Here is a 17817-nt window from a genome sequence, read left to right on the forward strand (position 1 = left end):
TGTCTCAGCTACCGGGGTGAGACCCTAGGCACATACAGTGTGGGATTAATTGAATCTTTGAACTGGACCAGATTTCCAGTATTGTCCTGGACCTTGGAGATTGATGGGCAAAACTGAAAAGTTACACCCGACCCCTAGACTCGATTATGATACTGCACTAGGTGTCGGATTGGGCTGTCTTTGATGTACCAATCAGTGAGATCCTTAGCAGGGGTCAAAACCTGGGTATGTTGGGATAGTCTGAGAATTCATCTGAGTGGGTAATCATAGTGACAGGATCAGCCCCTTTGTCGAACAAAGGTAATGATTGGGGATGCACTCTCATTGAGAGGTTAAGTGTAAGACCATTGAGGATAATACCTGATGGGCTAATCTTGCATCTGCCCACAGTCCCTGGGTGTTATAAGGTGGCTTGGCCCAGGGACCACTTAGGGTAAGTGTTGGGCCCATAGAGCCCATCTGATAGATTTCAGGGGGTGCATTGTCCATAACAGTGTATTTGGCCAGACCTTGTAACAAAGGCTAAGTTGAACCCATGTGGCTGATGTGTAGATCAATGTTTGGGTCCCACGCCATACAAGGAAGCCCAACTGGGCAACAATTTGGAAGGCTAAATGAATACATAACCCTAAATGGACCTTAAGCCCATTTCGAACTGAGCTAATTTGATTAGTCATTAAGGGGCGAATTCTGAGATAAGATCAACTGATAGGATTGGGCCCACACCCTATCCACTCAGAGAGTCAATGATCTAAATGAGATTTAGATCTGGAAACTTCCTAATTAGATTAGGAGATGGCTGATCTAATCTGCAGATAAGATAAGGGTTATCCCTTATCTTAAAGGGACTTCTAATCCAGATATGATTTGGGTTAGCAACTCCTAATGGGATTAGGAGCTGATCCCTTTAAGTCTATAAAAGGAAGAGGGGGCGGCAGCCTTTAGACACACAATCATCAGCAACAGATAGTCTTGTCTTCAGAGTTGAAATCACAGAAGAGAGAATTCTGCTCCCTACAAATACTCTCTAGCCGCCTCGTTCCTGCAGCCGCCGCCTACAGCAGTTCGATCTCCATTCCTTGGGAGAAATCAAGATTGGATCTTGATTCCAATCTTTTGGAGAAAAGATTGGTGGGAGTTGCATTCACAAGCCGTCCAGGTGATTCTTGAGAAGGATCAAGTTCTTTTGGAAGAACACTGCTGATTCTGCTCCACCCTGCACTGTGCCATCTTCAGTGGGAGCAGATTTTGGATCCTACCTTGGGCGTGAATACCTCCATTGAGAGATATTATTTCTCTGTATCAGATATTATCTCTCCCTACTCCTTTTGGTTCAGATCTGGTTCAGTTTATGGTTCAAGAATGATCCTTGAAAATATAATTTTCTAAATAGGGAATTCGATTCCCAGTTGAAGGGAGAGAAAAATTTTTGAAATTCGCCCCCTTATTCCGCAATCTTTGGGCGTCCATGTGATGGATTTCCTATCCCTTCAGAAACCTCCACAACCACTTCCCCAACATAGTCAAATTCTTTCTCCTAATACTCCCAAGCCCCAAACCACCACACGACTTACTCCTACACATTATCTCCCAACTAACTCTATGATCCATCTTCTCCTCTCCCGGCTCCCACAGGAAATCTCTCATTAGCTTCTCTAAACTGTTAGCAATCTTCACTGGGATTTTAAACACCGACATGAAAAAGATGGGTAAGTTAGCAAGTGTGGCCTTAATTAGTGTAATTCTCCCACCAAGAGAGAGGTAGTTCTTTTTCCAGGATACCAGCCTTTTTTCAAACCTTTCCATCACCGAGTTCAAAAAACTCTCTCTCTTGGGATTATCACCCAATGGCAACCCTAAGTAGTTCAAAGGCCACCCCGAAACTTCACACCCCAGCACTTCAGCACTCTCCTTGATCTCTCCCTCCTCCAAATTCACCCCCACTACACAGCTTTTCCCAAGGTTAACCTTCAAATTGGATATTTGCTCAAACAGTTGTATCACTGACTTTAAGTTCCTGATAAACCTCACATTACCGCCTTCACAAAACAGAATCGTGTCATCAGCAAACTGTAAGTGAGTGAGGGGGGTTTCCATCCTCCCAACTCTCCAGCCTCTAATGAGCCCCCTAGAATCTGCTCTGTGAATCAATTTCCCCAAAACCTCCGCAATTAGAATGAACAAGAAAGGAGAAAGGGGGTCTCCTTGTCTTATACCCCTACTGGCTGGAAAGAAATCTACCACTGTCCCATTCACTAGCACTGAATAATGACAATTCTGGACACAACCCATGATCCACTTACACCATCTAGCCCCAAACCCTAATGTAGTTAAAACTTTCCTCAAGAAATCACAGTCCACCAAGTCATAAGCTTTTTCCAAGTCCAGCTTACAAAACACTCCTTTCTTCTTATCCCTCTTAAAGTTCTCCACACTCTTATTAGCAATTAAGATCTAATCTGTAATTTGTCTTCCACTCACAAAAGCTCCTTGATAGTGTGCAATGATATCTGGCAGTACCTTCTTCAGCCTCAAAGACAACACTTTTGCAATGATCTTATACAAGCTATTAACCAAGCTAATTGCCCTAAAATCCTTCGGGTGGGATGCATCTTTTTTTTTTTGGAATTAAGGCTATAAATGTAGAGTTCACACCCAGATTGACAATTCCTCTCCTGAAAAACTCCTCAAACACCCGCAAGAGATCATCTTTCAAGATATCCCAACAATCCTGATAAAAAGCCATTGTGAACCCATCCGGCCCTAGAGCTTTTGTTCTATCCATAGAAAACACAACCTCCTTGATCTCTTCTAGATTAAAGCTTATTTTCAACCTTCTCCTGTTCTCCACCCCTACATCTGGCCAATCCAAACCTTCTACCCACACCCTTCTACTCACAGGCCTTCTTAGAATAGATTTGAAGTGCTCCGCATAGGCCCTGGCAATCTCCTCTTGTTGTACTAACTCAACTCCATCTACTACCAATTTGGAAATAGAGTTCTTCCTTCTCCTGCCATCTGTTAGAGAGTGGAAATACCTAGTGTTTCTGTCTCCCTCTTGCAACCATTTACACCGAGATTTTTGCCTCAAGCTAATTTCCTCCTTGTGCAGGCAGTCCTCTAACTGTCTTCTCAAGTCTCTCCTGAGATCCTTGTCTTCTTCTCCAAATTCTCCCCTTTCCTCTTTAAAGTCAAGGCTTTCAATCTTATCCATCAAGTCTCCCTTTCTTTCTTCTATCCTCCCAAACTCCATCAAATTCCACTCCTTGATTCTTGCTTTTAAGAATTGTAGTTTCTTATGGAATCTCATCCCCTCCCACTCCACCAACGGGTTACACTCGTGCCACCACTCCCTCACTTTGTTAGGAAACTTTGGATGAAGTAACCACATATTTTCAAATCTAAAGGAGGTAGGACCTCCACACCTTCTTTCCTCCTTACATAACATTATGGGCCAGTGATCCGAGGTCACCCTTGGAAGAGCTCTAGAAGCCAAAATTCCCCAATGTTCTTCCCAATCCAAAGAGAACAGGAATCTATCCAGATTAGAGCAAGTGGGTCTAGATTGGAGATTTGACCATGTAAATGCCTTATGTGCTAGGGGAATCTCTTTAAGCTCAAAGGCATCCACAAAACTGTTAAACTTCCTCATGCTTTTTGTCACCCTCTGGTTAACCTTATTGGACTCCTCCGAGAATCTGATCACATTGAAATCCCCACCCATGCATGCACCAAGGCCCATCCCACAACCCTCTAACATCAGCCAGTTCCTCCCACAGCTCCTTTCTCTCTCTGTAGCCATTCGGTTCGTAAACATTTGTGAGCACCCACATACAATCATCCTCTTGCTGCTTAAACTTCATGGAAACCGAGTACTTTCCGATCAAATCCTCTAGACCTTCAACCACATCCCTCTTCCACATTGTTACAATCCCCCCGGAAGCACCCCACGATGGAGCCGCCACCCAGCTAATCCCCCTGGCTTTCCATACACTCCTTGCCCACTTGTCATTGAACTCCATTCTCTTAGACTCTTGCAACAACACAATGTCTGGGTCATACCGTCTTATTACCTCTTTTATTGTTGCTCTCTTCTTTGCACTCCCAATTCCCCTCACATTCCAACTAAGAATCTTCATTCTGCTTCTTTTTTAAAACCCCTTGCCACCTACCCACTACTTTCCCCCTTTCCTTCTATCTCCTTTTACCCCGAGCTTCTTGTCTCCTTCTACATCTCTCTTCAATCTCTCTACTTCACTCAATCTCCTCTTCTTTGTTATGATCTGCTTCTTCCTCTTCTGTAAACTTTCTTTCAACTCATTCAAATATTCCAGCCTACAACCCAACTTCCCTACAAATTCTGCTATCGTGTCTTCTCTCACCGAGTCCTCCACCCCTACCCTTCCTACAGACTCCCCTCTAGCTCTGTCCACCTGTCCTTCCTTCCTCTCCTCTGGTCCCACCTCTGTTCTTTCCTCTCCATCCTTCCTCCCTTTCATGTTACCTCCCTCCTTCCTTGCTCTCTCCCCGTAATCCTCTCCATCTACCCTCATTCCTTTCCCTCCTCTCTTCCTTCCTCCCCTTCCCTCCTCCAGATCAGCTTCCCTTCCACTTCCTTAAACACTCTTTCAATGATTTCCCACACTTTTCCACTCCTATACCTTTCTTCCCGCACCTTCCCACATTCCTTCCTTCCCCTCTCCCCCTCCTCGGAGAGCCCGCTTGCTAGCTCGATTGCATATTCATGGGCTACAGAACATGGAACAGAAACGGAATCTAGAACCAAAGACACAGGAGACACAAGAGTAGCACAAACCGAAATGACATGGTTACTTGGAACTAATGGACAAGCTAGAAAAAGAACTGCTCCCGGCCTCCCTCTCTTGTTCCAGAGGTTGGTAAACATTTATCTCCCTGAGTTGGTTGGGAAGTACTTCTATCCTTTGGTCAACCTGGTGATCTTTCCACTCTACCCCTGTTTCACCCCTAGATGGCGTGTTCCTGCTCTGCATCCAGTTCTCCCGGTTTGCCCCTTCTGATAACCCTTGCACACTCTATAGTCTTGGGAATGAGATAAGCCAATTGTGTAATCTGAAGAGCTATACTCAAAGTAACAAGGAAGAGAAGAGAACCACAAAACTGAAGAGAATGTCGAACTGTACTATCCAGTCGACCAGTCCTTTATTTATAGATGAATATAGTACAAGGTACAAGAAATTACTGGGATGCCCCTGATTAGTGATGGGACACCCAGATGACTTAAATCATTAAACAGGATTAGGCCCATTAACACAAGCCCAGTTACAAGATAAGTTAAACATAAGAATGGGCTAATAAGAACTCTTATCAACCGAACATCACTCTAACATTCTAACACTCCCCCTCAAGCTAAGCATGAATATCAATCATGTTTAGCTTGCCAAGTATGTCCCTGAACTTCGTTGATGCCAGCCCTTTAGTTAATACATCTGCAATCTGCATCTTTGATGGAGTATAAGGCACACAAAGTTCTCCTGAAATAATTCTCTCTCTGACAAAGTGTCGATCAATTTCAATATGTTTTGTCCCGTCATGCTGCACAGGATTGTTGGCAATGTTGATAGCAGCTTTATTATCACAATACAGCTTGAGAGGACCCTCAATCCTGAGCCATAAGAGTTCAACAACCCCGTGTGCCATAGCCCGGTATTCTGTTTCTGCACTTGATCTAGCCACAACATTTTACTTCTTACTACGCCATGTGACTAGGTTTCCTCCCAAGAATGTACAGTAACCTGAGGTTGATTTTTTGTCTCCAACGGACCCAGCCCAATCAGCATTAGTGTAGGCTTCAATTTCAAGTCTGCTGTTTTTTCTTAATAGAATTCCTTTCCCTGGGCAAGTCTTCAAGTATCTGAGGATTCTTTCCACTGCTCTCATATGAGGGGTCTTTGGTGAGTGCATGAATTGACTGACAGCATGCACTGCATAGGCAATGTCTGGCCGAGTAAGGGATAAGTATATCAGTTTTCCTACCAACTTTTGGTACCTTTCCTTATCACAGTATTCCTCACCCATTGATTCTTGTAATCCATGGCTTGGTTCTATTGGAGTATCTGCTAGCCTACACCCCATCATGCATGTTTCCTCTAGGAGATCTAGCACATACTTTCTTTGACATATGTAGATTCCTTCACTTGATCTAGCAACTTCAATTCCAAGAAAGTATCTCAGATTTCCCAGGTCCTTGATCTCAAATTCTGAAGCTAAGAACTCCTTCAACCTCTTCATCTCTTTCACATCATTTTCAGTAATCACCATATCATCCACATACACAATGAGTGTTGTAAGTTTGTCATCCTGTCTCCTTGTAAACAATGTATGATCTGCACTGCTCTGAGTGTATCCTACTTTCTTCATGGCCAAACAAAGTCTCTCAAACCATGCCCGGGGAGATTGCTTCAGACCATATAATGCTTTCCTTAGTTTACATACCTTCTTTCCAACATCATATCCAGGTGGGGGTTCCATGAATACCTCTTCATGAAGATCACCATTTAGGAAGGCATTCTTCACATCCAGCTGATGAAGTTCCCAAGAGAATTTTGCTGCTAGTGACAGTAGAACCCTGATTGTGTTGAGCTTTGCTACTGGGGCAAAGGTTTCCTTGTAGTCAATTCCTTCCTTTTGTGTAAATCCCTTTGCCACAAGTCTGGCCTTGTACCTCTCAATTGACCCAACTTCCCTGTGCTTTACTGTGAATACCCACTTGCACCCAACAGTGCCTTTCCCTTCTGGCAGGTCCACCAATTCCCATGTCCTTGCTTTCATTAGGGCTATCATCTCCTCATTCATGGCTTCTTTCCACCTTGGATCAGATGCCGCCTCTGAATACCTGGAAGGGACACATACAAAAGAAAGAACAGACACAAAGGAATGATAGGCAGGGGATAAGTGTGAGTAAGAAACATAATCGGCTATGGGATGCCGAGTGGTACAAGAACGAACAGGCTTACGGAGAGCAATAGGAAGATCCAAATCTGAATTGAGTGAATCAGAATTACCTTGGATTGCAGAGACAGATTGATCTGAGATCAACTGGTTGCAATCATGAGGTTGAGGGGCCTTCTTCCTTCTACTGTATGTAAGTATCTCTTTCTCTTGTTTACTGGAACCTTCAGAAGCATCAGCCAAATCTGGAGATGCAACTGGCACAGTGGAAGTCTCACTAGGTTGACCCGGAATGTTACAGCTAGTAGTAGTGGAAGGTGATGAACAGTTCTGGCCAGCAACCAAGACATGACTGTGGCATTTTCCTTGCGCCACACGGTGTATTCAGGACTGCCAATTTCTGGTTGTTTCTTGTCTCCATCCAAATAGCCTGTGAGCACACGAGAGGTAATGAACAGCATTGCTGAGACAGACCACTCTCTGAAGTTATACTCATCTAGCAGCACACTTGTAATCTGCAAGCTGTGCAGATTAGGGTTTTCCAGGTTTGAGGACCTTGTAACAGGTCTGTTATCTCTAGAGGAAACTTCACCGGATAATGAGGACATCCTGACTTCAGTCCAAGAGTTGTTCACAGTACTATAGGTGATTCTGTTAAGGACTGGCCAAATTGGTCACTGTGTTCACAGTACGGGTACAGTAGCAAGTAGAGGTCTGTAACTGAACCAGTTCCCAGTGTTGGTAAAAGTTTAAGGCTGCAACTGTGTGGTGCAAAAGTTGCCGCAGTTCTGGTAAAAAGTAAAGGTCTGTAACTGAACCAGTTCAGTCCAAGAGTAGGGTTGATAACCGACCTGAAGAAAATCTGTAACTGAAGTTGCCGCAGTTCTGTAAGAGTCTTGCTGATGCACCAAGACTACAACTGTAGAAGCTGATGCACCGAAACTGCAACTGAAGTTGAAGGAGCTAAGTCTTTACCACTTGTTCTGATGCACCAAGACTGCAACTGAAGTTGAAGGAGCTAAGTCTTTACCACTTGTTCTGCACAAGTCTTGCTGGAGCACGAAGCTGCAACTGTAGAGGAAGTTCTCCCCCTCTCGGCTAGTGCTAGGACTGCTGAATCAGCCCTCAACCAGGTCTATCCTATACAGACCTCTCTTAGTAGCCCAATAGCTACTACTTGCTGGTGTAATTTAGTAGGACATCTACTTCTGGGTCTTACTTCCCTTGAGTCCTACAACCAAGAGAATCCCTAGGTTCGAACTTGCTTTACTCTCTTACACTCCTAGGTCTTCACTGCGGCAACCCAGAAAAGGAAGAGAGAAGATGAAAGGACAGCAAGAGAAAAGAGTGCGCCTGCTAAAACCAGGAAGGAGCTAATGCTCTGATACCATGTAATCTGAAGAGCTATACTCGAAGTAGCAAGGAAGAGAAGAGAACCACAGAACTGAAGAGAATGTCGAACTGTACTATCCAGTCGACCAGTCCTTTATTTATAAATGAATATAGTACAAGGTACAAGAAATTACTGGGATGCCCCTGATTAGTGATGGGACACCCAGATGACTTAAATCATTAAACAGGATTAGGCCCATTAACACAAGCCCAATTACAAGATAAGTTAAACATAAGAATGGGCTAATAAGAACTCTTATCAGCCGAACATCACTCTAACATTCTAACAAATTGTACACTTCACCCTGAAATAAGCTTGCAATATTCCACCGATCCATGTCACCTCCAACACAACCACCTTCGTCGTTTACACTGCCCACACTAGTGCCATCAACAGAAAGGTCCTCCGATTCATCATCGCCTTCACTGCCCTGCACCCAGCCTTCAATCTTCTCTTTTTCCTCTTCAGTTCTTCCGCTAGTGAAACTTGGCTTCAGCCTCTCTGAGGAGCGTCGCAAGGGGCTAAGCTCCTTCAGACTTCGTCGGGAAATCCACTATAAAGCCCGCTTCTTCTCTGGTTTCCGGCGCTGCACACATTCCCCCCCTGTCTCGCGACTAAGGACGATGATAGACCGTTAACATTGTCTATCTTAGTCAAAACCCCAGTCACGTGGTTCATTAAAGGCTCACGCACCTTTTTAACAAACTGGGTCAGGCCCGCCGACCTATTTGGGCCTTTAAAAACACTACTAATAGTCCGCATGGGCTTTTGCTTTGGCCCATTCTTAAACATCCGCGAGCTCACGTGACTTTTAAGAAGGTCACGCACGTCCAACCCCAGGCTCGATTTGGTTTTATCAGGTCTAGGTTCGGTTCTTCCTTGGACCAACCCCTTTTCTTTGTTCAAAAAAGTCAGATTGGCGCCGGTTACAACCTGTGCAAAGGACCTGCCACCCTCCAGACTGTTCACTGCTTCCACACGCGAAAACCCCACCCCCTAAATGCTACCCTTTTGTTTCTCCAGCATTTGTTTTTCTATTTTAGTGAAAGTGCTTTTCTTGTTTGAATCCCCCAACCCTTTCTTGCCACGCAGTTCTTCTTCTTCAACCTTCTCATCTCCCTCCCTACGAGCCTCTTTCCAGAACACCGATTCAATGGATGAAGCCAGTCACACTGAGTAGCATTGACCTTCAACTAGCACCTCTATCTTCCAAGGAATCTCCTCAGGTTTTATTCCATTCAATAAAATGGAAGCTGAACAAAGGTCTCCCCAAAAGGCACCTCCTAGTGATCCTCCACACATCAAAGCAATGGCTTCAGCAGTTTCTTGCTTCCACAAGTGAAAGGGAAAACCTAAGAGACGCACCAGCACTCCATCTTCAACAAAGAAATCTTTGGAGTTTGATCCCGGACACCATCTTGATACTGTGAAGTTTCCAAGTTTAGCTTGGATATTTAAAGCCTCAACTTCTACTCTATTCTCAAGCAGATCCAGCAAAGCCTTGTCATTCGTAAAAGGTGTTAAAATAAATGTGCTCTTCAACTTTAAACTTGCTGTTAACAGATCTGCAACTTTCCTCCAGTCTAGAATGTAAGCTGAAGCTTTAACTATCAGTTTACTTTCCCAATCACCTCTCTGTATGTTTACTCCCATTCTGTATTTACCTGCCCCAGCTATAACTAAAAGAGTCTCTTGCTTATTAGAACCTGCTCTTCCTTTACTCCCATTCTGTATTTACCTTGTTCCTCTTCATTACAAATATTCAAACTCTTATCAGAACCTACTCTTCCTTTACTCTCAACCATCATCAAGAAAGATTGTAGTTTATCGGCAAAGGAACAACCACCCTTGGGCCTTAGGTCCTTCAGGCACACATAACGCCTGCTTCTTGTTAGCACCAAAATGCTCTGTTGCTGTGAAAAACCAGCCTCTACTGTTTCTCCTCAACTGCGCCTCAAACCTTTTTCCAGGACATACCAAGGAGTTTTTCCACCTTCCTTCCCTACAGTATAAGCTGTGCCATCAACAAAGCCTTTCAACCAGGAGCTCGCTTCCTATGGTAAGAGTCGTCGCCCTGTTGCCTTCTCTAATTTTCTGATGCATCTTACCCTTCGTTCATCCTTGTTCGAAAAGGAAGATTTTTCCTTCAATAGCTAGCTCCACATGCCACCTTCCTGCCATCCGGAAGTTCCCTTCGTTTCTCTCTTCTCGTCCCTTCGTCCATCCTTCGTTTCTCTCCTCCCGTCCCATCTTCCCTTTGTTTCTCTCCACACTCCTAGGTGGGGTGTCATTGCTGGAATCTCTGCTACCGTTTGCAACTGAGGACGATCGTCGGACCCTCTTTTTCTCTGCCCCGGATTTCGTCATCTCTCTCTCTGTTTTCCCTCCTCGTACAGAATCGTACTCGTTTTCTCTCCTTCACTAACTACTTTTACATGTTAAAGTTTAAGTACTAAAAATTCTGAAGACAGAAGAGCAAGTTAGACAAAATGACAAGGAGCAACCCAAAGTGCAAGAAATGGGCTTCCATAACTAGGGGTATTTCTCAAATCCATATGATTTGATCCCCCAGAATCATGTTCTTTAGTTCACCAATATCTACAATTCCATGTCACAAGGGATGATGTACGAAATAGTCTTGTCAGTAAACACATAATAGCCTCAATTATCAAAGAATGGTCTTATCTTGAAAGTATTAGAGCAGAGGCCTTGGACCTGCAAACATTATTGTTCTATTTAACTCTGACAAAAAACAATAAAATGTAGATAATAAAATAATCAGTAAACAAAAACTGTATAGCATTACGTACAAATTCTCTTGCTCAAGCTTTTCAGCAATAGACATTGCCTTGCCTCTAGACCATCCACTTCGTTGGCCGCATCCTTCTGCTTGTTGAATAACATAAGCAAGGGACACCTTGCTTCTAACTAAGCTCTGACTCTGAGATTGTTCTCCGATATTCCTTCTTTCCAAGCCCAATTTAGAGTTCTGTTGTGCATATCGTGCCTCTCCTATCCAAACACTTCCCACATCTCTTTCACCAAACTGTCCATTATTATCTGCATGCTCAATGCTCTTGGTTTCCCTAGGAGAAGCAACTAGTTCAACAATTTCACTCCTTGCCCTATCAAGGGAATCAGGGTACAGGAGATTGTTTTGACTATAACCAACTCCTTTAACAACTCTGTCCTTTGAAACCTTTATAATATTACTATTATTATTATCATTTCCTGTTTTTGACATTTTGTTGCTGGTAGCTGAATCTGGGTTTGCCATCACCTCAGAGGAACCATCCTCAAAAACTGGTAAAATAAGAGGAAGTTGAATCCCTGATCTTGAATCCATCTTTGTTTCACATCTGATTTCAAGTGTCATTGGGGATCCCAGAACAGCTTCAAATGCTTGTAAGATATAACCCCTAAACTTTTCTGCCTTTGATTTAGTCAGAGGTGTAGTGAATATCAGCTGCACGGTTGGAGCTGTAAGAAATAAAAGTAATCAGTGAGTCAATCAGAAACCCTATCTTGTATTTATAAAATGTATATGAACAGGCAAACATCCATGGTTTAATCAGGCAAAGAAGCAAGAAATATCATGCTTTCAATCAGTTACAATAGGCATTAACTGATCAGTCAAAGAATGGATCAGATTCATGGGATGGTAGGAAACATTAGAGCAATCAAATGTCTCATGTGAAAATTTTCCCAAATTTAGTATATCATACCGGAATGATCATAAAATCAAAATGTTTGCAGCCACAAATCACCAAACCTGACGAGCGAGTTAAGCAACTCAGTTGTGATATGTGATTTTTCCATTCAGTTGTGATATCATGCAAAGTACATAAAACAGTTTTATTCATTAATTAAACAATAAAAGAACCAAAGAAAGTGAAGCAAGGATGCATGTTAGTTAATAGTCAAAAAAAGGAGCAGACCAAAACAACATCAACTGAAATAAACTCCAAAGGCCAAAGCTTAGCTGAATTAAACAACATAATGGTGAGAAATACTGAAAATTTTTCAAAAGTTGCCCATAATGTCAGAAAAGGAGTCAGTTAAGTTGTGGAGTAAGACAACATAATACACTGGCAAGGTGGATTGGTCAACCAACACTACATCAGGATTAACCCAAAAAAGTAACACAAGTAATGTATGTAATATAAATGTACATATTCGGGGACAAACATTATAACTATTAGTTTTGGATAAGATATACCGTCATAAGTTCATAACAAACACAATTCTAGGTTTGATAATTATGTCAAGCAAAAGAGAAAATCAAAACAATAATATCTAAGAAGCACATGACAGCAGAAGAGTTGAAGTGGTTTAGTAGTATGTATGCCTATATGGCCAAATATGATCCTTAAGAGACTCTACTGTAGGAAGATTCACCTATAGAAAGTGTGCTTCCCAAGTCCATAATTTAACAAGACTTCATCGAGTGATTCTTTTATGAACTTCATCAAGTGATGTTAAAGCACTGAAATTTCATAAATAGTTTTCTGTGATGTAAATTTTCTGAAAACAGAAAAGTTACCATCTTCTTGTTTGCAGTTTGTAATGAGCATCTCATAGAATCAATTTTTAATTTTTTGAGCCTTTCACATGCTTGAAGATGATCATAATAATTGAAACAAAAAGGTAGTTTAAAATCAGGTACTTCTAAATGTTATATATCAACATATGAAATTAAACAGGAATCAATGATAATAATCCATATACATGGGCAGGCAAATAATAGATTACCTGCACCAAAACTAACTGAAACTAGTTTAGATTCTTGGTACATAAATTGTTTTAGAGCATTATTTTGAATTTTTTCAAGCACTGCCAACCATATTTCTTCAATTTGACCGTGACATTTCCCTGAAGTGTGCTGGTCAGTTGCCCTAGCTAGATCTGTAGACAATGCAGGTGTGCGTTGAGAAGTCCCGCCAATATACTTCTTTCCACCTGAACTATAACCATTAATCTTTCCATTGTTGCAAATAACATCATTAATGCTCCCAGCATGGTTGTCCAACCTAACATTTGTAGACAAGCCTCTCCCACTGTTAGGAACCTCAGCATTTTCAATATTACCATTCCTGGCTGTATCTCTCCCAGCATTATTATGTAGGACCAATGGACTATGGTTAAAACTAGTTTCTGCAGAACTAGGCAACATATACTGCTGATCGGGAGCAAGTTGAAGCAATGCAGCTGTTAGCCATGTTAATTTGTCATTGGACATTCTGAGTTGTTTTTCAGCCTCGGACAATGTTTTTAGAGCTTGACGTAGTTTCTCCATATCTTCTTTAGATACTGAAATAAACACCTTTATCTGTCAGCAAGACAAGGGGAAACAACAGAAAAAATAGATATGATACTGAGACCTCACAAATTCAGGACTCAAGAGCACCAATAAAGTTATAGTTGTTACATAGCAAAGAAAAGGAAAATCATGTAGATAAGGAACAAGAACATCTTTGTCACTTAGATATTGAAAATTTTGCACATCTACACATATGACCATATGAGCATTACCTAGAAAGATATTAACAGTATCAAAATCGAAAAGAAAAAATAATAGATCACCAGAGTACTAAGCAGTTTCGATTTTATAATTAATAAAATTTATTAAGGGAATGGAAGCAGCAACTAAACAAGGACATCCATGAGATGAAAACCCCAAATACCTCATAGCCAAAATTATAACCCTTTTCTCCAGAAGGATATACAACCAAATAGAAAACCAAACAGAGAATTGTTAATCCAAACATCCATGGCAATCACTACAACAGTACCAACAAAATCCAGATATAATCCATTTATCCAGCACAAATGGTCTATGATATTCCTCTTCTTCTCCTGATGGTAGCTACCAAAAGAAAATCCGCTGCCTCTTAAGAACCAAGAGAAAATCTCTCTCATGAATAACATAATAGAAGACCCTCTAAACCTCCTATCACTCCTTGTCTAACAGAAGAGGTATGATAAAAGCAATTAACAGCACCATTGTGCTAAATTTTATTGGTATATGAAAAGGAATGAACTAAAGTACAAAGTGTGTTTTAATTGCAACAGTAGTTATTAGTTAAGTGGAGGGACAATGAGATTTCATCCTAAGATCTGTCATGCAAAGCAACAACACTGCTAATCTGAGATAGATGCAACAGGACCAAACTCCATTTCGGACATCAGATGGTTGATACCATTCTAAGTTTGACATGTAAGAACCAGGAAATACTAAGTTCAGTTCTGCATTTTTATTGGAAATATTAACTTCATTAATTAGGGAACCAAACTCCAAAAGAGGAAAACCTTTCTATCAGAGGAAAACACCCATACAATAAGTCTGGAAGAATGGTCCCTAAAAAATTTAATCTTGTCAAGACTACCTTAGCCAAAATTTAATCAGAGGAAAACACCCATACAATTTGCTGCTACTTAAGTGGGACATGTGGGCTGGCTCCAGGCCTTTTGACATGCTTGGTCCTATGAGTATGAGGGGAGGGTGTACTCTGCTTTTAGTAGTGTATTAGGGTTTACACTTTTTTTTCCCTTTTTTCTCATTTTGTTCTTCTACAATAAGTGTAGCTGAATGAGCATGTCAAGATGGATTAATGCCAAGACTATAAAGGACAGACTCTGAGAGAACCATGGTTCACAATATTGGCAAGATTTGGCAAGATCTCCCATATATCTCCACATTTCAGTAGGGGTGAAATGAAATATTCCAAGAATCTTTTTTCCCCCATATCTCCAATACCGTGCAGATATATTGGCAACATTTCGAATTCCATAGATAAACCATATATCTAAGATTTAAAAAATTTAGAATATCATTGAAACTTTCTGATATTTGTTTAAAATCATTAAATTTTTTTCCAAAATAAGAGCAAATGGGAATTTTATGATTGGATGATTGGCTACAAAAAGACACAAAGTCAAAATGGCATAACAACAGGACTAAAATACCAAAGGGACTTGGTGTTTGTCCCCCAGCTGGTGCATCCTGTGTAAGTTAATTGATTGGAAGGATTGTTTAGCTCTACTGGCTTTAGCTGCACTTAAAGGAGGGGTAGGATCTTGAGGAGGTGTACTAGAGCAGTGATGCTCTGGACAGTTTGAGAGGAAAGAAAATCAAGAATATTTGAAGAAAAAGAAAGAAGCAAGGAAGCCTTGGTAGAAATCATAACTCTAAGAGTGGCACACTGAGCAAAAAGTCTGAAACTGTTTTCAGATTTTAAGGTTGAAGACTTTTTTAGGGCCTGGGGTGTTATTGCTGCCTCATCATCTAGAAAACAGAATCCTGCTAAGAACTGGTCACCCCCTATAGGTGGCTAGAAGAAACTGAATTTTGATGGGAGTTGTTCAGGTAATCCAGGGCCCTCAGACATAGGGGGGTTCATTAGGGATGAAGAAGGAAATATCATAGCCTTATACTCGGGACCTGATGAACAAGGTGATGTGGCAAGATCAGAACTATTGCCTGCAGTAAATGGGGTTCAGAAGGCAAAAGAGTTGCGTATTGATAGACTGATCATTGAGGGTGACTCAAAAACTGTTGTGAAATGGCTGAAAAGGGGGGAGGGAGTGACATGGCATTTGAGGAATGAATTCAGGCAATTTAAATGGCTGCAAAGGATATGACAATCTGAGTTAAATGGGTGAGAAGAACTGCCAACAGCTTGGCAGATGGTCTAGATAAGCAAGGGGTACAAAGAACTCACCTGTATTGGGCTCAATTGTAATTCTTGGGTTGGGTCAAATTTTCTAAAGCTGTGTTCTTTCTTTTTTTCACCACCTCTTGTTGTAACCATGCTTTCTTCTTATTAATGAGATCATTTCTGTATTGCTGATGAAAATTAATAATAAATAAAATAAAATAGCAATTATCCTTCCTCTAACAATCTATGAGGTTTTATTAAAAACTTCTATATTTTAGTAATTACATGACTTCATTAGATTTTCCAAATAGTTTAGTGAAATTTATGAAATTTCCCCCATTAAACATAGAGAAGCATCCATCGACATTGAAATTGTGAACCAAGGAGAGAACATACAAGTAGCTCCAATTAGTGAAAGATGAGAGAGAGTTGACTAAGATATTTTAGTCATGTGAAAAGATGACCAACAACTGCACCAATGGGTAGTGAGTTGGTGTAGATGACCTTAAATAGTTGTAATTTGGTAAAATGTGATTTGAAAACTTTTGATTTAATAGAAAAGGTGGTTCTTGACAAAGCACAATGGCAGGAAAGGATTCATGCAAATAGTTGGGATCAGGCTGACTTGATTTGAGTATTCTGGATTATACAATAAAGCAGCTTATCATCAACAGAAGAAAAAAATGAAAACAAGAATGCATCCTTGAAAGGTATTAAATTTAATTATCATTTCTATTTTTTTTCCGTAAAAACAATGCTTTATATAGTCAATAACATAAATACGTGTAAAAAGAAACTAGGTAGTTTTAAAAGAGATGTTAGACTTAGATCAACTTGATACTGTTTCTGGGCTATAATTCTTTGGATAAATTAATTAAGTTTATCACTGGTCAATAAAGATAGAGTAGAGAAAATACTTCTTGGACTCACATGTTTGCCGCCGGAAGAATTTTCTCCTTAGCCTTTCCTTGGTGAAAAGATAGCTTCCTGCAAGAATGTCAGTTATTATTGTAGCAAGTTGTGACATCAATGCTAATGGATCCACACCAGATTCCATGATCTCTCTTAAATTCTTCACAGTATTCACAGTGTCTGCAGATAATGCCAAATCAAGTAGGTCTACCAATTTCTCATCAGAGATCAACCCAACCTGGGAAGGTGCATTGAGATTTTATGTCAGTATGTAAGTATTTCCATTGTCTTCATCATTCATAGCATAACTGGCAATTACGACCCACTCAATGCAAAGAACTGCATTATGTAGTTATCCTTTTCCTTTTATATAGTTTAGCTAGTAAAAATCTACTTGGTGCAGGAGCCAAAGAGTCAAAATTGAAAATTTCTGACTTTTATGCATTTTTTGCATTTTGGGACACTAGAGGTATCTGGTCTAGTAGTTTAATTTTTCTGGTCATAGTTATTTTGTTTTTAAAATTTCATAGTCATTTAGGAATTATGAATTTTCTTATGGTAATGGCAATTCCGTAATTTACAGTGTGTGTGTGTGTGTGTGAGAGAGAGAGAGAGAGAAAGAGATTAAAGTGCAAATAAGTGGAGATAGATATTAGAATGATGTTAAAGTGATTCTTCTACATGTTTTGGCCATAATTTATCTCCATGGAAAGGTGATGAAGAAATCAAAGGTTCACTTTATTATTAGATTATTCCTTAAGAAATCCAAAGGCTTAATGTAGGTATCCTTTTTCATCAGTCAAATTTTCTACCATATAGAAGTTTGGAAGTTTTTTATTTTTTTTGAAGAATAAAAATAAATTCAATAAAAACAAAAAGAGAGTTGTGTGTGAGTTGGTTTGGAAGTTTTTCATTTCATCCTTC

The 17817-nt window shown here is 40.7% G+C and overlaps 1 protein-coding gene across 2 annotated transcripts in view; it reads right to left on the bottom strand.

Annotated features, from left to right (window-relative positions):
* The window catches only part of LOC148847778 (protein STICHEL-like 3), a 38790-nt gene that overhangs the window by 17450 nt on the left and 3523 nt on the right, over positions 1 to 17817 (bottom strand). For both annotated transcript variants that reach the window (XM_088948144.1, XM_088948145.1), the window contains exons 3-5: positions 16912 to 17131; positions 13076 to 13633; positions 11134 to 11803 (exon numbers count right to left, since the gene is read on the bottom strand). In XM_088948144.1, the coding sequence (XP_088804270.1) occupies positions 11134 to 11803; positions 13076 to 13633; positions 16912 to 17131 (1448 nt within the window). The remainder of the gene's footprint in view (positions 1 to 11133; positions 11804 to 13075; positions 13634 to 16911; positions 17132 to 17817) is intronic.

The sequence above is a fragment of the Nelumbo lutea genome, chromosome 6 (assembly GCF_056320005.1).
Source record: "Nelumbo lutea isolate HS-2025 chromosome 6, American lotus-T2T, whole genome shotgun sequence".
NCBI lineage: Eukaryota > Viridiplantae > Streptophyta > Magnoliopsida > Proteales > Nelumbonaceae > Nelumbo > Nelumbo lutea.